Source organism: Phocoena sinus, chromosome X, assembly GCF_008692025.1.
Source record: "Phocoena sinus isolate mPhoSin1 chromosome X, mPhoSin1.pri, whole genome shotgun sequence".
NCBI classification, from domain to species: domain Eukaryota; kingdom Metazoa; phylum Chordata; class Mammalia; order Artiodactyla; family Phocoenidae; genus Phocoena; species Phocoena sinus.
This window is the reverse complement of record NC_045784.1, coordinates 54,727,831-54,748,932: the sequence shown is the minus strand read 5'-3', so window position 1 is coordinate 54,748,932 and position 21,102 is coordinate 54,727,831. Positions and strand designations below refer to the sequence as shown.

Below are 21,102 nucleotides of genomic sequence, written 5' to 3'. Positions count from 1 at the left end.
ATTGAAATGATGTGGCTATAAGCCAAGGAATGCCAGTAGCCTCCAGAAGCTGGAAAAGACAAGGAATGGATTTCCCCCTAGAGCAGCCAGCAGGACTCTGGCCCTGCCAGCACCTTGATTTCAGCCAAACTGTACTGATTTTAGCCAAACTGTACTGATTTTAGACTTCTGACTTCCAGAACTGTGAGATAATTTCTGTTGTTTTAAGCCACCAAGTTTGTGGAAATTAGTTATAGCATCCACAGGAAATTAATGCAGGGCCTCCTCAAAGCTATCATTACTTAACAGACTTGATCCAGTAATTCCTAATTCTCAATAGGTGTCAGGCCTCATTTGCCACATATTAGACATGGTACTCTTGTTATGTGCTTTGTCAAGTTTTCTTGGAACACATGGAATAGGGAGACCCTCAAATTCATAGGGAAGGAATGGGGAAGGATAGGGCCCTTTACCTGAAAAGTACTATCCAAAAATAACCTCTAAACTAAAATGTTCATGAATGATTCCTGCAGACCTGGCAACTTCTCTGACTGGATTGAATCTTAAGGGGTCATATAAGCCATCTCCCTGTCTTTGCCTGCACACAGCTAAGAGCCTGAGCATGGAGAGGGTATCTGGTTTCTGGAAGACACCTGGCCTACTGTTTGGCATGGCTACTCAGGACAGAGTAACTATCATTCAAGAACCATGGGCAGACTAGATCTTAGGAGAAGATGGCTGGAGAAAGAAGCACATATAGAGAATGGATTGGAATTTATTGATGTAAAGTGCAAAAGAGTTACTCCCAGCAATGCTGTTAGAGTGTTAGCAACAGTTCTCTCTCATGTGTTAGATTGGAAAATAACTTCTGTGAGAAAGATTGGGACAGAGTCTTGAACATATTTTAGCCAACCCATAAAATCAGAAGGGTTTCATAATATTGCTTTCCCCTCCAGAACTCCAGAATCCCAAGAAATTGTGCAGAAAAACTAAGTATACCTTTGTGGATGTTGAAACCAACATAGCAGTGGAATGCTGGCAGAGTAAAATCCTACAATTTTCAGCTATGGAAAAGAACCTAGAGATCACCCAGTCTAAGCTCCTCACTGTACAGATGTGAAACCCAGCAGAGTTTTTTTAACCCAACTTTAGATATTTAGATACTAGATATTTGTTCTGCAGTCTTGCTTTAGAGTCCATAGTGTTTTACTGGATCAGGTATTGATTCATGGCAATGAAAACATTAAGCGCTTTTCCAGTACACTGGACGCCCACAATCCCTCCCCGGCCCGCCAGGGAGCGCAAACTAAAATTCCTCCTGCAGTCCAGAAGTGTCCCTCCGGGTCTGGGACAGAATCCCGTTAGCAACCAGGAAATTAGCGGAACCTTGAGGCTGAATGCTTGCAGCTGGTACGATTGCTTTGAGGAAAGAACACTTCCGGTCGGAGAGGCCGTTCCCGCAACTTGTGGTTTGGTCAGCTCTAGCTCTCGCGTTTCGATTTGCCGCGCTAACGGTGGGAGGCAGGCTTGCGTCGGGGTCACACTCTCCCATTGGTTGCTGGTGCGGCGGCGGTTTGGAGTGAGGGTAGCACGTTGAGCTGGAGGCTGTTCGGAGTGCGGCGGCCCAAAGCCTGGCAACGAGCCCGGTGTCTGGTGGTAATCCGGGATTGAGCCAGGCCTGAGTCCCCAGGGGATGGATCGCGTGTGGAGTGCGTGGTGCGGGAAGTGCGTCAAAGAGAAAGGGTCGCCGCCACTCTGGGCCCAGCGCATCGTGGTCGCCTGGCTCAGTAGGGCCGAGTGGGATCAGGTGACAGTGTATCTGTTCTCTGACGACCATAAATTGCAGCGATACGCGCTGAACCGCATCACCGTGTGGAGGAGCAGGTAAGGCGGCAGGCTTAGCCCTGCACTTCACCTCTTCCTTTGTAGAATTTCCGTAAGGCCTTATTACCCAGTTTTCTCCTAAATGCTTAATGGCCCCCCACTACGCGTAGTTTGGGCATTGCTTGTCTCACAAGTGCCCGGGGGAAGCTCGCAGCCAAGCTCGTACACTAATCCCTTTTGCGGAAAGAAACGGGGTGTGCCTCAACAGCCCTTTTGTCAAGTCTGTGAGCTTTGATCCTTACCTTCTCTCATCTTGAGGTGGGTGCCGATGAGAGGGCACCGCTGTGGCTGAGCCAGCCTGGTCTTAAGGAGTAGCACTCTAGGGTGGATTTCTGATTCGAAATAGAAAGGGGGTGGGGGGAGCTTGCCTGCAAAAGCATGTTTGAATGGAGCGCTTCAGTCCAGTTGGTAAGATTTAGTTGGGAGCAGACAAGGGGCTAATGCCTCCAAGAATAAGGTCTTCTCTGGGTGAAAGAGTTGAGGGTTTCACGGTGAAAGAAAGGAGTGTGTCCACACTTAATTGTTGATTGGCTGTGTAGCAGTTAGATATCCCTTGTATGTCCTAAACCAGCCTCTCATGTCCTGTGTACTATTGGATCCCAGGGACATTAACCTCCCTCTTCCCAGCTTCTTGATTTGTGTCTATCCACACACTTGAGCCAGTATATAATTGCAATAACCTACAACCTAGGTTCTGAGATGGAGGGTGGGCCTGTGTAAAGGACCTTTATGATGGTGCTGGACTGTGGCCCTTTAGGTTAGGCAACGAACTCCCCCTGGCAGTGGCTTCTACTGCTGACCTGGTACGCTGTAAGCTCATGGATGTAACTGGTGGCTTGGGCACTGATGAACTTAGACTGCTCTATGGCATGGCATTGGTCAGGTAAGACCTACATGGGTAGGGGTGTGGGGGGTGGTTTTTTGAGGGGGGGGCGTGGGCTTAGCACATAATAAGCAAAGTTTGGCTTTGGGTTCTACCTGAAGCAAAAAGCCTTGTGTGTCCCTGTGTATGGGTCACCTTATGATTGCTTAATGTGTCAGCTTTTGGTACCCCCTGTTAACACACATTCCTCTTTTTTCCTGAGAGCCTTCTCTCTTCCGTTTTTCTTTCCCTCTCTTTGGAATGTTGGGTGGGAGTGGTTCAGACTAAGTGGTCTCTATGGGTCTCTTCCAGCCTTGGCAGTTTGATTTACTTTCCCCCTTTTACTCTTTAACCCAGAGGAACTTTTCTACATGGTTCAATGCCCTTGCCCATGATTTAATGTGGATTTTCTAATCCTACCCCTACCTACACCTTTTTTCCATTCTCTCCACGAACACTGAAAGGTTACTGAGTTGTGGAAATGGAGACATGGGCCAGGAGTTCCTGATTTACAAAGTGACTCAGAGTGGTTCTAGCTGTATCATGTACATCAGGAAAAAGGTTGCCTCTGAGTTTTCTCATCTGTCAGAGTCTTTGCTTAGCTCATACTGTTTGCCTTGTCTGCCTTGTGGTCCTCCCTAGCTCTTCTTACCTTCTCCATTGTTTAGCTGTGCTCCCCATATCATTTGATGTAGTCCTTTGTTGTAGCATTTATAACATATTATGTTCTAGCATAATATTTTATATTATGTCATGATTATTTATCCTAGACTGAACTCTTCAAGGCCAGAGCAGTGTCTTATTCATTTGTATGGCTTCAGTACAGGGCAGAGTCTCAGTAAATGTTAGACTGGATGGAATCATTCCTGCTCTGGCTGACACCAACCATAAGAACAGGACAGAACAGTCATTGGAAAGGTTGTGGAAATGCAAGGTGACAGTAACTCAGCAAGGTGTTTTAAAGCCCCACTGGTTTGAATAAAACAGTTACTTGGGCTATGCCACTTATTTCTCCCCCAAACTCAGGTTTGTGAACCTTATCTCGGAGAGGAAAACAAAGTTTGCCAAGCTCCCTCTCAAGTTCCTGGCTCAGGAGGTGTGTATGATAAAGTGGACTTGCTAAATTCTCTCTTCTCAGGAGGACTCACTAAATGGGGCATGGGGTGATGTGGGTACAGTCAGACTAGCTCATCCCATCACTGTCAGCCAAGCCCAGCAAGAACCCCAGAGCCTCAGCTTCCAGCTTGAAAGAAGCAGACTTGCTCCCTTGCTCATGGCTGCTATCTTCAGTGGGCTTGGCCTGCCCAGCTTGCTGGGAGTGGCCCAGGTGAAGCTGAAGCACCCCAATGCACCCCTGAGTGGGGACAGGAAAGAGGTGGCAGTTAAAGTACCTGCCCTCTGGTTGTTGACAGTCTGAAGGAGGAGACAAACTCAGCCAAGCAGGGTGAAAATGCAAGACATTGCCGCCTTGAGTGAGTATGGGAGGTGTGTAGAGACCCAGATGGCAGACAGGTTCTCAGCCATCAAGAGAAGCTTCCTGGAGGAGATCTGGGAGAGAAGGAGGAAGGGAGGAAGAGAGGGGAGAGTAAAGGGTACCCTGGGAGAGCAACTGGTACAGACAAGGGCAGAGGGAGGCTGAAGAAGGTGATTGTTAATGCTCATTCACAGGAATCTCTTCATTGGAGGAGGGTAGTTGGTGGTTGGGGGAGGCGAGTGTCTTCTGATTTTCAAGATCACTTCCACAGAGCGTAAAGAGAATCAGGAGACCTGGTTCCTGATCTTGGCTCTGCCACTAAGAACGGAACCTCCTCTCAGGAGCTCAGTTTCTCTATCTGTAAAATGGGGAGAAGCCAGGTTAATTCATCTCTGTGGCCCTTTCTGCTTTAATATTTTCTAATTTCTGCACTCACACCCTCCCCCACAATCAGGTGAACATTCCAGATTGGATTGTTGAACTTCGCCATGAGTTGACCCACAAGAAAATGCCCCATATAAATGACTGCCGCAGGGGTGAGTCCCCAGGGAGTATACCTATCACAGTTAAGCCCAGAGGCCTGGGCTAGGTGGCACTGTGGGGGGAGAGAGAGGGAGGAGGGTCTTCACTTGGGGTCAGAGCTGAGACTAGGGTGAGGTGAGTGAGGCATTTGCCTTGGACACAAACTTTTAAGGGGTCTCTGTTCTCCCACTTGCTAGCCCCGTGCCGTTTTTGGCATCCCATCTTCAAGTCTGGTATAGATTTTTTCTAGGAAATGTGCTGGTGAGTGGGAGGAAGCAAAGAACTGGGGGATAACCCAGAGCAAGAGGGGCTGCTTCTAGATATTTGAGATTTGTGCCTCCTTGGAGCCAAGCCTCTTACCTGGGGCCTCCCCATAATGTTTGCAAGATGAAGCTGGAGGCCTGCTAGGAGCTGCTTGCCTGTGCTGTTACTATGGCGCTGCCTTCCTTCCTCCCCTCCTTTAGGCTGTTACTTTGTCCTGGATTGGCTCCAGAAGACCTACTGGTGCCGCCAACTGGAGAACAGCCTAAGAGAGACCTGGGAGTTGGAGGAGGACAGGGAAGAGACAGATGAAGAAGACCAAGAGGAAGATAAGAACATTGTCGTTGATGACGTCACAGAACAGAAACCAGAGCCTAAGGATGAGGAGAAAGGTGCAGAGCTGGATGTTAAGGCTGATGGAAACAGTGAAGGCAACAAAGAGGTTGATCCACATTGGCAAAAGGCTGTGAGACATAAAGAGTTGTATGGTAGGTGTCCTTGATACAGAAAGGGGCCCATGAGCTTGGAAGACTCGGACTTAGGTTGACTCTGGTTATTTCCCTGGCTCAGTATTTCCTCTGGGGTTGTGGTGAGGCTTAGCTTAAAAAAATTACTGTCACAAATCATCTTCCTTGAGCCCCGTGAGGCAGAAGAGCCAAGAATTCTAGTTCCCAATTTACAACTCAAGAAATGAGGTGAGAGGGCTCAAAATTCCATCAGGAGCAAGGCACAGGGCTGGCTGCTCTATCTGTTTCCCTATTCTGTTTTCAGAAAGAGCCCGAGAACTGCTGGTATCCTATGAAGAGGAGCAGTTTAAGGTAAGAAAGTGCCCTTGACTTGGCCTGTTTTCATCTGCCCCAGCCATTTCTTCCCCCTTGCCAGCTACCTGAAAGAAGTCTTGAGAATGAAATTTAAAGAAAAGTGGCAAAGCTTGGAAAGCTCTTCCAAAACTCTTCTTGGAAAGAGAGAGAGGGGAAGTAGGAAGGAGACAAGAGGAGCAGAGTCCAGTTGGCTGATCCTCCACATCACTGGAAGTTTGTGGATAATCGGTCCCACTGGGTGGTAGGGAACAACAGGGCTTAGGTGGTTGCTTAGACCTGTGGTACTGCAGCTGATCAGCAGATGGCGTCCAGGAACCTTCCTAGATCAGGTGAGCTTGAGGGGTGCTGTTTTAGCAGGAAGGGAGGTAAGCTTAGAAACTATTCACCTCAACCCTTCCTTTTCACAGATGAAGAAATTGAAGCCATGGATGAGTGAAATGACTGGCCCAATGTCACATATGCAGTTAGTGATAGAACCAGGACAAGAACCTGAGTCTCCTGATTCACTTTCTTCCATAACCCATTGCTTCCTTTCACCCCTTGGTCCAAGGGTCTCTGCCCAACTCCAACCATATGCCCCCATTGGATATCTATGTATTGGATTATCTGGTTATTGACAGCCACAATAACAAGGGAATTTGGAGGGTGGGGAGGGAGGAGGAAGAGAAAGTCTGGAGTTTGAGGGTCAGGATATTTTTAGTTGCAGGACCAATAGGGACATTGTGGGCTCACCTCTGCATACCCTGCCGTATCCCCTGAAGGGACATGCTGAGAGGTCCTATGAGAAGGAATCCTGGAGGGATGGGGGGGTGTTACCTGGCTGAACCAGCCTTCTGATGGGACCCTCTTTGCTGGCAGGTGCTGGAGAAATTTAGGTATTTACCTCAGGCCATTAAGGCGTGGAATAACCTGTCCCCACCTGTAGAATGCATCCTGGCAGAGCTCAAGGGCATTACATGGGAGAACAGGTGTGTAACTAGGTAATCAGGGGCTGCCTACTCTCTAGGGTAGAGCGTAGCAGCCTCACTGAAATTGGTTTTCATATCCCAGCTTGCCAACCTCTGCTGTAGGAAATCCCAGGGATAATCTTGACCCACCACGGGTGACCTTGCATTTCACATGATCCTCTTCCCCAAACCCTGCCAGCTACCAGGTGGGGTTTGCCTACTCTGAGTAACTGAAATGGCCAGAGTCAGGAATGTCTACTGTCATCCATCCCCTGGCCAGCTTTGTTCCTGTTTGTCCAGTGGTATGTGGAGCTCTTGGCAACTAGGAAAAGCCGTTAACCTTTTGCTTTTTCACTGCCGATCTCTTGTCTGAGTTTGAGGTAAAAGATATATGGTAGGCACTGCTGGCCTCTTTTGAACTGCTATTAGAGAGGATCAACATCCCCTGGATAATTGTGGTTGAGGAGAGAGAGGAGGGGCCTTCCCAGGGCCTGGATCCTCCAAAGACTAAGTCCCCACTGACCCACCCAGTATGGCCATGAGCCTTATTTTCCCCTCAAAGTAGTACTCAGTTCAGTCAGAGCAGACAGTGTCTATCCATTCCTTTCCTCCCTGGCTCTTTGGGGCTTGCTACCTACATTCAGCTGGAAGGGGCTTTGGGAAGAGGTTGGAAAGAATCTGGGATGGAGCAGAGAGTATAGGAAGGTGGTATATGTGGCAGAGTGGGCCTGGGTGGGGAGCCTGCAGTGCAGGTTAGGATTGTCCCTGGCGTCTTCTTTATTCCCGGGATACCAGTAGTTCCAAAGGTGTTTTATCAGTGTCTGCCCAGCCTAGGCTTCTTAGCTGTACCCTTCAGTAAAGGGGTGAGTGGTGGCCCCCTCCGTAGCTTGGAAAACTATCCTTGTGCTATACAGTAGTGTCTGCCTGGTCATGCTGAGCAGGCAACTGGCTGACTGTTTTAAGTGCTCTTCCTGCATACTTACCTGAGGAGATGGGAGATGGACGGAAGGACAACTCTTTCCTCCTTGAGCCTGGTAGAGGGAGGGATCTGAGCATGACAACCCTCCAGACATTGAGACACCTTGGGAGCTCTTGTTCCCCCTCAGCCCAGTCAGCTAGGAGAGCCTCTCTTAGGGAACTGCTAGCTCTGGAGGAGACAGCTGGATGTTGCTGGTTTTGGTTTAAGCTAGATGGGGATGAGAGATTACCCCTATAGCTTATACTTTTAACCTCTGTATCTTAGTTCTGGGTTCTTGGGGTCCTTAGGAATGAGGATAATATAATATTTGGCCCAGCAATTGAGTCCCCAAAGTTTCTGCTTGTAAGATCTGAAAGAGGGTAACCAGGGAGAAGGGGAGGGGTAGGAGACTGGAGGACTGTCAAGGGAAACAAAGACTAAGCAGGAACTAAAGTCTAAAAGCCCTTGACCCTATAACCTCAGGCATTTAACTCCTTTGTGGGCCTGGGACTTTTCTTCATCTGTGCTTTTGGACTTGTTAAGCCACTACTGCCCTTGTTATGGGCCTTAGATTTGCCTGTGCTTGGTAAATGCTTGTTCAAAACCCACAGATCCCAGTCTTTGGCTCAGCCCCTGACTCAGGGAGGCTGAGGCCTGAGAACCAACTGTCATCTGCCTTCCTTTTCCCCCATGCTGGTTTGGCCATTTGAGTCAAAGGCATTAGCTGCCTTGGGAGTGGGTAGGGGAGTAGAAGAGGGTCTTCTGCCTGTTGCATTTTACTTAATTTAGTGTCCTCTTGCTCCAGGGAGGCTCTGCTAGATGCTTTTCTGGATGACGGCTTTCTCATCCCCACATTTGAACAGTTGGCAGCTTTGCAGTTAGACTATGAAGGTAGGGTTCTGGAGGCTCGATGCAGCCTTAGGGTACAGTGTATCCTGGGCAAGAACACCAGGGGTGGGCTGGGTGGCCCTGGACTGGGAGGTAAGGGTTGTTTACTGCTGTTCCATAGCTACTGGAAGCCCTCTTGGCTGAGCAGAACATGTAGCCCCACTGATAAGTAGTTGTTGGGCTACCCTTAGGTGGCCTGGAATTGGGTGGGGTGAGGTGGGCTGGGGTGGGCTGGGGTGGGGGTGGGGGTCTTAATGCCATTATTGTGCTATGTTAATTGTGATCTAGCCACTTGGTAGAGAGCTAGAACAGCAGAACTGGAAGGGCCTTGTGAGGTCATCTAGTCCAACATCCTCATGTTACAGATGGGCAGACTGAGGTCCAGAGAGGGGAAGGTACTGACCCAAAGTCACACAGTGAGTTATTGACAAAGCCGAAGCTAGAACCAGAGCTCTTTTTCTTTTATATTCTATTTTGAGTCAGTTGTTGTTTACCAGATACTAACTGGTTTCTCTCCCCGCTCTTCTACTTTCCTCTTTCCTCCTGTTCTGCGGTGGCAACTCTGTTATTGTTGGTGGGGCCCCCTCTTCTTCTCCCTCTCTCTCCTTCTCTTCCTCCCTTCCTTCTCTCTCTCCCTCTTTCCCTTTCTCTCCCTCTTTCCCTTTCTCGCCCTCTTCTCTCCTCTCCTTCTTCCCTCCCTCCCCCCTTCTCTCTCCCTCCCTGCCTCCCCTTTTCCTGTCAATGGGTGTTTCTCACAAACCAGAAAATGTGGACTTGAATGACGTCCTGGTGCCAAGGCCGTTCTCTCAATTCTGGCAGCCCCTGCTCAGGGGCCTCCACTCCCAGACCTTCACACAGGCCCTGCTGGAAAGGATGCTCTCTGAGCTGCCAGCCTTGGGGGACACTGGGATCCGGCCCACCTACATCCTCAGATGGACCATTGAACTGATCGTGGCTAACACCAAAACTGGTGAGGGAGACTAGCCCTAGCTCCAGGGCCTAATGCAGCCCAGGCAAGAGCATCTGCCACTGTGCTCAGCTCTCGACTGAATAGCACCAGGAGGACACATCCCTTGTGAAAGGTTTAGATCTGCCCAAGAGGGCCCCACAGCAGCAGTGGACAAATCTCCCTTCACATTTTTCTTCTCAGAACCAAGTAAACTGGACTGGGGCAAAGGGTCCTGAATACTTTGAGCAATTGGGAGGTATAGAATGGGGAGTCGGAGTCTGGGGAGACAGGGATGGGCAGAGCCAAGCTTTTCGAGGTGCAAGATTGGGTGGGTGGGCTTTCTAGTTCCTTCTCCTCAGGCCCTCTCTTCTCTCTCAGGACGGAACGCCCGCCGGTTTTCTGCAAGCCAGTGGGAAGCGAGGAAGAACTGGAGGCTATTCAACTGCTCTGCCTCCCTTGACTGGCCCCAGGTGGTTGAGTCCTGCTTGGGTTCACCTTGCTGGGCCAGCCCCCAACTCCTTCAGCTGTAAGTCTCTTGAATTCCATCCGGTAAGAGGGTGAGACCCTGCAGGCCTCAGGGCCACACAGCCCTAGAATGGCACAGTTGGACGAGCCCTTGCAAGGACATCTAGTCCTGTCGCCGTCCTACTAACAGATGAGAGAATTGAGTCCCAGAGAGGGTAGGGTATTCTTGCCTAAGATCACAGAGCTTAAGATGTGACTGAACTGAGTCCAGTATGAAAATGGACAAGGCAACACCCCTAGAGTGGTTAGCACAGTGGCCTGTACAGAGTAAGTGCACAATAAATGGTAGCTGCTGTTTATTATTGAACCCATTCTTCTGACTTTATGCCCAGTGCTGTCTCTATTATCTTCCCAAAATATACCTCTCATAGGTGCTTAACTACCTTCAGTGGCTCCTTACTGCCTTCCTAATGAGGTCTAGGCTTCTTAGCCTGACATTCAAAGATCTTTCTGATTCTGCCCCAACCTATCATGATAACCATACCTCCTGTGATTCCCCTTTACCCAGTCTACTCTGGGCGCTGTGGTCAAACTGAATATTGCACTGGTTCCTGTAAATACCTGTGGTTGTCTCCCTTTTTTTTCTGTCATTTCCTGACCCTGAGCCACTTCCCTCATACTCATGGAAGGCTTTAGCACCCAATTCTCTTCCTGCTTTCTTGAATGATATCTGTTTCATTTGAGTGACCCATCTGACACTGCAGCTCCTCACCTCCAGTGACCTTCATTCTCCACTACACTCAGCAACCCATTTCCATCACTCAGAGCTATTCCACCTCTGAAAGTTTACATCCCAGCATCCCACTCGGTGACCACCACCTGTTGTCCTACCAGTTCTCACCCTCGCATCCCACAACATCTGCTCTTTGCCTGCCTCCAGACCTCCATCCCTCCATTTCTTACCCACCTCAATTTTGCTTCCCCTCAATCCTATCTGTGGTTGATCACTTCAGCCACCCATCATCAGCATCCTCAGCTCTGCCCATCCCTTGGCGTGTCTGACTTGCAAACCCCCGAGCTAGGAGTGATCCTCCCCACTCTGCTTCTCCCACTCCTCAGCCCGGGTAGCTGAGCTCTGCTGGAGAAAACCACATAGCCCTGCAGATTGCTGCCACTGCAGAGGTATGATTTTTAATCTCAAGCCAGGCCTCAGTTCTGCTTGTCTGAACTTTTACTTGTTTTCTGCCCACTTTCTCTCCTGTTTCCTGACTGTTCTGAAAACCTAACCACTCATCTCAAGCCCCACCCCCCCTCCCATTTCACCCTAGCTTCCTCAAGCACATGGAGGCCTCCAGCAGGGCCCCCTCGACCTGAGGTCCAGCCCTCGTGAACTGAACATTGTCGCCAGTCTCAGTATGAGGTGGCCTTGCCCAACCTCAAAGCCTTCTCTCCACCTGTGCTCTCTGCTAGCATCACTGGGGCCTCAACCCAGCCCCTCCTTTGCTCTACTGGCTCTTACTCTTCAACCTGTGAACAGTGCCTGAGTTTTTCTTATCTTTAAACCAAACAACAACAACAACACAAGCAAAGTCTCCTTTGACCCTGCATCCCTCTGTTGGGTTATCACTAGCTTATCACTCCTTCCTTTCCTATCAAAACATCTCAAAAGAGTAGTCTATACTCAGCAGTCTCAATTTCCTCACTACCTTCTTACTCCTCAAGCTACTGCAATTTGGCATTCATCCCCAGAGCTGCTTTGACCTAATTACCAAATCCAGTGGGCCCTTGTCCGTTGCCTGTCTGCCGCATTGATGCTGTTTACCACTCCCTCCTTCAAATGCCTGTGCTTTTTTCCTAGTTCCAGTAAAGTACCAAAGCTCAAATCTCTTTATCTAGCTCAGGCCTTTCCCCTAAGATTCAACCTCCTGTATTTGACCGCATGCCAGATATCTCCCCTTAGATGGCCTCCAGTCACCTTACTGTGACCAAAAGAGCATGGGTCATCTTACTCCCCACCCCAGCCCCAAAGTGAACTTCGTCCTCTGCTCCCTATCTCACTTGGTGGCAGTACTATCTACTGTGTCATGTTGATTCTCTCAAGTACTTCTCAAATCTGAGATTCTGTCTTGCCGTGTCTATTTCCCCTAGTGTCTCCTTCCCTCTATCAGACTAAGCTTTTCAAGGACAAGGGTTCTGCATTAGCCATCTGTGCCCCAGCACGCCATGCAAGTCCAGGCCCCAAATAAACCTCAGTAAATGCTGAACTGAACTGTACTCTGCTGTCTCATTGCCAGCAGTGCTGTCTTTGGTGGGAGCTGACTCCATGCTTGAGGAATAAATGAAGTGGGAGTCTGGATGCTAAGACCGTCTTAGTCCCCTGATCTTTCCCATGGAGTCAGAAAGTCTTTCTTGAACCCTAATGACATTTGGGGCACAGTTGTATCTTATAAGTAACTTATAAGAGAAAAAAGTAGCCTTGTTGACAAAAGATAGCCAGTTTAAGACCTCCAGGAGATGAGACTGAACCAAACAGCCAAATCTCCAGATGTGTATGCTCTAGACTGGAAGTGATATGGATGGGTGGGTAACTGGGAGGAGAACCAAAAAATCCTAGAGGCATTTGAGCAATTCCAGCAAGAGAAAGAATAAAGGAAATTTCAAAATTCTGAAGGAATATGGCATATGTATGTAATGGGGGGAGGGAATGAAAAGAGCAGCATGGAGAGGTTGGATAAGTGGCCTTCAAGGTACTTTCCAATCCTAAGTGCCTACAGAGTGGAAGCTGCTGGTCTTGGAGAAGTCTGGACCACAGAGATCTTCTCCCAACCCAAGCATACCAGCGGGATGCGACACATGCCAGCAGTAACAGCGGCTCACTTGGGTACGATTTCTTGTGCACAGATCCTGCCTTTCGCAGATAATTAGTGAATCTAGTCCTAATCATCCTGTTACACAGATTGGGAAATGGGATTTCCCCAGGTATTAGGCTGCAAGTCAGTAACAAGTCTGCAAGTCAGAGCTGGGGCCAGAAACCAGATTCCAGATATACTGTCCTTACTCCTGTGCTCTTTCTACAGTGTTCCATTAGATTGCACATACAGAACATGACTTTTCTTTTCCCCACAGGAAAATAAAAGATACCACTGGCAATTAAGTGTCGGACATGGTGCTGTGTTTGTAGAAGCATTTTCATTTAACTTGACACAGCAGTCTTTGGAGGTGGAGATATTATATACTTTTATTTGACAGATAAGAAAGACACCAAGGTTCTGAATAGTGTGAAGTGACTTATCCAAAAGTCATGCAATTTGTTGGTGGTGGGACAGGGATTTGGGCCCAGGGCTTATGAGTCCAAAGTCCACCTTCTTTCCACCAGCCTGACCTGTGACCTTCTCAGTCCCTAGCTGTGACCAGGCATACCCGAGGAAGGAGATGGATTTTAAGATTCATATCACCCCTGTACCTCAGTGGTCAGACTAGACAGCTTGAGAGAGTGGGTGTGTAATAATAATAAACAGTGGTAATATGGCATCTTGCCAATATAAAGTGCCTGGGAATATTTATTATTAATCCTACAAATGGACCACAGTGAGAGGGAAAAGAGTTTCTCTCTGGCTTTTCCTCTTAGTAGTAAGGCTGGAAGCTTTTTGAGAGCTTCCCCCAGCCAGCCAATATCAATTCAGCTTGAGCCAGTGCCATCTTGGAATGTGAAATTAGCCCTGCAGAGAGGGTCTCCCAGTGGAGTCACTAGCTCCCAGCCCTACCCCCAGCAGCCAGTGACCAGCAGCCACACCTATGTGTCCGGTCTGCCTATGGGGCCCAGAGAGAAAACAGCCTGCTGAGCACATGGCCCTTCCTTCTGTGAACAACCCACAATTCAAACTCAATACACTTAGAAGGAAACTATCCATCTGTCCATCCTACCATGCCTCCAGCGGTGACCAGGTACCTGCTGGGTGCCCAGTTCTATGTGAGGCTCTGCAAGGGGTACTCACCCTCTTCCTCCCCAGGAGCTCTCCTTCCCAACCGCTCTGTGTTTGTTGGTGGTTTTGCTGTTAGCGCCGTCCTTTGTATGCACGATGTCGTCATCTTTAACTCCCCTCTGCCTTCCCCCCTACCATCTGATCACCAAGCCCTGCTCTCTGTCTATCTGTCCTTCATAGCTTCTCTCCCTCCCATCGCTGCTGCCAGTGCCCTAGGTCAGCCCTCACCGACTCTCCCTGTTCTCCCTGACTCCAGGTTGCCCCACCCAGGCCATCCTCCACATGGTCACCATGGTGATCTTCAGAAATGCAGCCTTCACCTGTGCTCAAACACGTCAGATGACCCCCTCCACCCAACACACACACACTTAACCTTTGCAGGCTTCTCTTGCTCCCACAGCTGCTCAGCACAGCCCTTCCGCTCGAGCCAGGCTACTCTCACGGCATGCACACAGCCCGGTGTGCTCACTCTTGTCTCTGCACAAAGCCTTCCCTTGATCTCTCCTGCCCTCCTTGTGCTCTCTGCCTCCCCCCAGCTCCTGTAGTGCCCAGGTCTGCAGTGCTCATCTGGCCTCCCGCCCACATTCTGCTTTGTCTTGTCAGCTGCTGCTTTTTTTTGTTCTTTTCCTCCATTCCAGGCTGGGCTGTAGTTGTCCCCCAAAAGGGATCACACTTTGTGTTCCATGCAGAAGGAGCACAGCACACTTCCAGGCATATCTTTGGAGCTCAGGATACATTGCTCGGCTAAAGAGAGGGATCTATTCTCATGTCCAGCCCTGCAGGCCTGTTGGCTAGTTTGTGTATTTACATAGCATTTCAGTACAGATTAATAGCTCTCATTTATTGATTGCTTACTATGTGCCAGGCACTGTGCCAGGCATTCTGTGTGAGCTATCTTATTTACTCCTTTCAACAACTCTCTAAGTTAGGTGCCATTATTGTCCTCATTTTACTGAGAGTGGAAGTGAGCCACAGAGATGAATTACAGAGCTCGTTCAGTGTCCATGGTCCTGTTGTATCTGTGTTTTGTCTGCTCTACTGCACTGCCTTTCAGAGGCAGGTCTGGAAGCTCAGAGACCAAATTGAAACTGGAGTTTTGGGATATAAAATGACTTGAGATTTTGAATCTTTCTTACTCCGTCCCTCTGCTCAGCATCTTCAAAGCCATGGGGCAGGTCCTGCCAGATGAGGAGCAGGAGAAGCTGCTGCACATTTGTTCCATTTATACCCAGAGTGGAGAAAACAACCTGGTGCAGGAGGGCTCAGAGGCTTCCCCTATTGGGAAGTCTCCATACACACTGGACAGCCTGTACTGGAGCCTCAAACCAGCTGGCTCGAGCTCTGGACCTGAAGGAGAAGCCCAGCAACAGGAGGAACAGGGCAGCCTTAATGATGCCAAGGAAGATGAGAAGAAGAAGCAAGAGGCCTTGGAAGACCAGATGGAAGAGGAGGAGGGAGAGGAGGAGGAAGAGGAAAATGATGCCCAGAAGTGGGAGGAGGAGGAGGAAGGTGATGATGATGACGACGATGACGACGACGACGATGATGACGACGACGGCGAAGATGAGGAGGAGGAAGACAGGATGGAAGTGGGGCCTTTCTCTATGGAGGAAGAGTCCCCCACTGCTGAGAATGCCAGGCTCCTGGCCCAGAAAAGAGGAGCTTTGGAGGGCTCTACATGGCAAGTTAGCTCAGGTAAGAAGCCTGATATCCACTTTCTCCCCACATCTATCTTCCCTCTCTGGCTGGCTCTTGAGGCTTCCCTTCACCCTAGAGAAAGGATGGAAAGTAGCAGGAGGTAGCCAGCATGAGGCAAGCCTGGGAGACAGCCTGGTGTGTGGATGACATCTGGTTTCCCTCCCCCTTAAGATGGAGCATGTGAGCACCAGGGACCTTAGCACTGTCATGCTGCCAGCTGCCTCATGCAGAGAGCACATTCAGAGAGGTTGGTGTGGATGTGGGCACTGGGCAGCAAAACACAGAAGGCTAGAGTTAGGTGGTTGATATATGTATGATTCTGCGTGTGTTTTTCATGTGCAGTGATCAGGGCAAGGAGCCAAAGAATAGTGCTTTCTGTGTATATGTGAATGTGTATGGACACTTGGAGGCTGGTTGGTGATAGGACAGGATTTTGCTGTGTGTATGAGAAAGAAGGAACCCAAGGGTATTCAGTCAGTGGAAGTGGAAATGAGATCAGAAGGGGGAGAATAAGGAGCAGTGCAGTTTTTTGGTGAGTATACGAGTTAGTGAGACAAAGCCAGGAGGGAGCAGGGGGTTGAATGGTAGGTGGGGGAACATGAGTCAGCTCCTGAGGGTGGTTTTTTGAATGCCCTCATTTGGGTTGGGGAGCAGGAACCTTAAGGCAGGGGGACTCCGCAGGAATGAACAGTCTGACTTGTGCACATGGGCATGTGTGTATGTGTACATGCTGGAGGCAGGGGTAGACATGGGGCACAGCCCATGTGATGGAGCCTGGGGCTGGGACTGGGTATGCTGTGGGGTAGGCATGGTGGAGAACAATAGGGAGAGAAAGGGGAAGCAGTGAAAGAGCTTAGGGGGAAAGTGAAGTCTTTGCCCTTATGGACGTGTGTGTGGAAGGGCTGGGACATAAAGGCCCTGAGTGCTACAGATGGGGGAACATATTTATGTGTGTGTGTGTGAATGTGAATGGGTATGTGCTTGCATGTGCTGGACAAACCAAGGCACAGCAACAGAGAAATCTCTTAGAGCAAGGAGGGCTGTGTTTGTAAATATTCAAAGGGAGGGGCAGTGACTCAGGCAGAATTGTGTGTGTGTGTGTGTGTGTGTGTGTGTGTGTGTGTGAGAGAGAGAGAGAGAGAGAGAGAGAGAGAGAAAGAGAGTAGGGGTTGTGAAAAGAGAAAGTGTGAAGTGGGCTGTATGTGCATCTGTGCATACATGCACACATGGTCATATATGTTTTTGGAAGAGGAGGCAGGGTTGCTAAGACCTATGAGGACCAGGAGGCATCTGTATGAGGGAGAGAAGTGGAAACAATAAGAGGTGGGGGGGATATGGAAAGGCCTGAAAACAGGCAGTGAAACAGCCATGTTGAGATGGCCTATGTGGTCTATGCTATCACTGAGGGGACATGTACAAAGGTATCAGGCTAGAGAGCCAAGGGCAGTGATGTAGACAGGGTTGGGAGTAGGGAGGATGGTCAGGTCAGTGACAGACATGGGGGAATGGTCCCTGTGTACAAAGGTGTCTTTGTATGCATAGGGCAATGCAGGGTGTTAAAAGTCACAACTTCCTTCGTGTAAGAGAGCCAGGGATGGGGAGATGGGCAAGCAGAGGTACAGCCCTTCCTGCGGGGGTTCTTTGGGTAACATAAAACTCTAGTCCAGGGTTGATACTTTCCAGAATGCCAGGGGCGTAATGACAGGGAGAATTCTTTGGGTACCAGGGAGATGCAGGAGGCCAGAAACTGGATCTACTTGGAGGAGCTCACCAGTGAAGGCTTCGCTTGAAAACACTGGATGCACTAGTGTAAGGATGGGGAAGGGATTTAATATAATACTGTATGGAGGATACTTAAGTGATAGGACAGAGTGGGTAGGGAGTGCCTGACATGGTCCATTCCAAAGTGGAGTATGGCAGGGGCGGGGAGGGGTTGTGAATGTGGAAAGGCCTAGGGCATTGAAATCTTTCCCTCTCCCCCTTGTTGTTACTTCCTCTGTATGTGTATACACATATGTGGAGATGCAGGGACGTTAAGATTTCTGGTTTGTGTGCCTGTGCAGGAGAAGTATGAGAGGCAGGGAGTAAAACTGGAAACATTTGTTGAGTGGAGGGTTTGGTCAGTGTGCTTATGTATGTATATTGAGGCATCTATAGGGGGTGGGATATGCAATGAGACAGTCCTTCCCTAGAGAAGGGATGTTCTTTGTGTGCATATCTGGGGCAAAAAGACCTTGCAGGGGGCAGGGAGAGCATGATAACTGCTGAGAGAGTGTTCACCCTGAGGTGGTATGTGGGCCTGTATGTATATCTCTCAAGGCAAGGCTACTAAGAAATGATGTGGCACTCAAACATGTTGGGAGGGGGTGGTTGTGCATAGATGTATAGGATATCTAGGTCATTCAGATATGCAGAGGTATCTTTCAGTTTGGGGAGGAGGTGTGGTGGGAATTCAGGGGCATCCAGACTCTCCAGGATATATATATATATATATATGCGTGTGTGAAAATAGGGGTGAGGGTGAGCGATTGAGGCAGTGATACAGCCAGGTCTGAAGAAGGTGTCATCTGTATCTGTGTAGGGACATGTTTGGGGAAGTGGGAGAAGAAGAGTGGAGAGGAACAAAAATGTCTACAGTTGTGATAGTTGTGTGCATGGTATGCGGGGGTTGGGGGTGGCTGTGGTGGGGGTGCTGCATGTGAACACATAGAAGGACCATGAAGAGTGTATGGGGGAGTATGGAAGGGACAGGGAGTGCTAAGGTGGAGAGGAGAAATGATGAGAAATGATGCAGAGAGGAGTGAGGATGAAGATACACAGCCTGTGCTGAGCAGGCTAAGTAAGGTGGGTGGATGGACAGAGTAGGTGGGCTTGTGCACCCATATGAGAACTAGCTCATCAGCCCTCTCTTGCCTCCTCATTTTGCTCCACAGAAGATGTACGATGGGACACTTTCCCCTTAGGCCGAATGCCAGGTCAGACCGAGGACCCATCAGAGCTTATGCTGGAGAATTATGACACCATGTATCTTTTGGACCAGCCTGTGCTAGACCAGCGGCTGGAACCCCCAACATGCAAGACTGGGTGAGTGCCCATGGCAGCAGGATTTCTCACCCCTTTCTCTGCCTCCCACAGGAGGGAGGGAGGAAGGGAAGAACATAGAGTGGGGTGGTTGAGGGAGGTAACTGTCCCCAGTCAGGACCTAAATGAGTGAAATATAAGCTCCAGTCCCTGGCTGGGCCCTTGCCAGGAGTCCCAGCCCCTAGTGTGGGGGACCAGTGAGGCAGCCACACAGAACTGGCTTGGCATCCCTCTCAGATTGCATCTGGTTTGTGCATGCATGCATGTGTGTGTGTGTTTATGTGTATGTATGTGTGTGTGTGTGTGTGTGTGTATTGGGAAGGGAGAGGTCCATAGCTTTCAACAGATTCTCTAAAGGATCCACCACTCCTAAAAAGTCAAGAACAGGTGCTCTAATTAACTTCTTCATGTTCTTGAGGAGAAAACTGAGGCCCAGAAAGGGGAAGAGATTTGTCCAAAGGTGCACAGAGTAATCAGTAGGCCTCCCTGCACTGTCCAGGCATCTTGGTAGCAAGGCCTATGCCCGGCTCCATGCTGTCCCTCGAAACTCACCTCTGGATCACAGGCGTAGGAGCCCTTGGGTCATCAGGGAGGCAGGAACCAAGCAGCCCTTGCTGAGGGGCTCTGCTGGTAACACAGAGGAGCCCGTCCAGAGGGCCTGTACATTCCAGAATGTGGGGCCATTGTGACTGGGACAATCCTGTGAGTACCAGAGAGAGACCTCTGTGGGCCCCTGAAACAGTCTGTCCCTGTGCTGCCTGCCCACTTCATGGGAGATGAGCCCTTCTTCCTCTAGACATTCAGAGAGAGGGCTATGGAACCCAGGGACCCCAGCAACAGGCCAGGCCCAAGGCAGTGTCATGGACTCTTTGCTGTAAGCCGGGGCAGCAGGCCTCTTGGAGAGAATAGGAGGCAGTGGGGGAAGCCAGGTTGTCTGTAGTTGCGAGTGGGGCCCACATGTCTGAGAGAGAGACCTCCTCTCCCTTGGGTAGGGCTGTCTTGATGAACATCAAGGTATCAAGGGTGAATTGTGGGCAGGTAGAGCTGTTTTATCCAGAAGGAGGCCCAGTCCCACACCCCCTGTAGTAGGGAGACTTCCTCAGCTGGAGCCAGCGTGCCTGCCCCTGCTCCTTGTCTCAGCTCCACCCCGACTTGGCTGTGTGGCCTTGAGCAAGTCCCTTTTCATCTCTGAGCCTCAGTTCCCTTGTCTGTGAGATGGTGAGTGATGGGAGGGGATGGGGCTAGATCATCTCTAAGGGTTTTTTCAGCTGCATTAGTGTAACCGTGGATCTCCCTGAGAGGAAGGATGATGGCTTTGCTCTCAGCTGTCACCCTCATCTACCTGGAAGAACTTTTGACCTGCAGGAAGCAGGGGAAGCAAGAGTGTTCCGAGCAGGGCCAGGGAAGAGGAGGGCAGTCTTCTCCCTAGGTCAGTTCTGCAATCCTGAGATGGGAGCTGGGCCTAGCCATGCAGCCTAAGCCTGGCCTTGGGCCCCTTAACCTGCTGTTGGGGTGGGAGGGATCCAGCCCAGGGTCCTCTAGGATCTAAGGCCCAAGATCTAGGGCCTTAGAAGAAAGCCTATTAAGGCAGCCACTTTTAATGCCTTCCTGGGGGTAGGGTGGTGCGGGTCTCCCTTTCCTACCTCAACCCAATTAGCTCTGCTTTAATCTGGTTTATGTACTGGGGTTCTATATAAAGTTTCATTTGAAAAGTTCCACTCCTTTTCTCCCTCCTCCCTCAACTGAGGGCAGGGCAGAGCCACCCCTGGGGCCCATCTTGAAATGGTTTCTCAGATGTGTTCCAGTCTCTTTGTAAAGCCAGGCAAGAGGGTGGGCCCTTCCCATAGACACACACATCAAGCACCCTTAGCCCCTCCAGAGCCTAAAGCTGCCTCCTTCTCTGACTGACCTCCCCTCTCCCCTCTCTTTGCAGCACCCTGGGCCTGAGCTGCAGCATTGGCAGTGGCAACTGCAGCAATGGCAGCAATGACAGTGGCAACTTGGACGGCCTTCTCTGGAGCCAGGGCCAGCTGCATGGGCTCAAAAGTGGCCTACAGCTCTTCTGATGCCAGCCCTGGTGCAGGTGTTCATCCAGTGCTACTGGGGCAACAGCCCACTCTCCCCCACTCCGCCAGTGCACCTAATGCTCCATAAAACAAGCTGGGAGACAGCCTGCATCAGCCATATCAGCTCAGCTTTCAAAATCACAGTAGGATTCAAAATCACAGTAGGATTTTGAATATGTTTTATTTTGTTTTGCTTTGTTTCATTTTGTTTTTTGTTTTGAAAAACAATAAACAGGCAACTGTTTTGGTGTTTGTGAGATGAGG

At 49.8% G+C, this 21,102-nt stretch overlaps 1 protein-coding gene across 12 annotated transcripts; it reads left to right on the top strand.

The window, feature by feature from the left end:
• Positions 1-1,402: 1,402 nt before the first annotated feature.
• Positions 1,403-21,100, top strand: LAS1L (LAS1 like ribosome biogenesis factor). 12 transcript variants are annotated; one of them, XM_032620219.1, is made up of 15 exons: positions 1,427-1,863; positions 2,621-2,746; positions 3,752-3,821; positions 4,654-4,735; positions 5,186-5,470; positions 5,754-5,800; positions 6,662-6,771; positions 8,514-8,599; positions 8,962-9,012; positions 9,360-9,566; positions 9,924-10,071; positions 15,147-15,688; positions 18,625-18,775; positions 20,098-20,201; positions 20,706-21,100. In XM_032620219.1, the coding sequence occupies exons 1-15, from the start codon at positions 1,673-1,675 to the stop codon at positions 20,717-20,719; spliced, it is 2,214 nt and encodes a 737-aa protein (XP_032476110.1). In that variant the 5' UTR covers positions 1,427-1,672; the 3' UTR covers positions 20,720-21,100. The 12 variants fall into 12 exon arrangements, with proteins under 12 accessions (XP_032476111.1, XP_032476110.1, XP_032476107.1 ...); XM_032620216.1 differs by having other exon boundaries at positions 20,041-20,201; XM_032620222.1 differs by having other exon boundaries at positions 20,138-20,201; positions 20,706-20,840.
• The last annotated feature ends 2 nt before the right edge of the window (positions 21,101-21,102 follow it).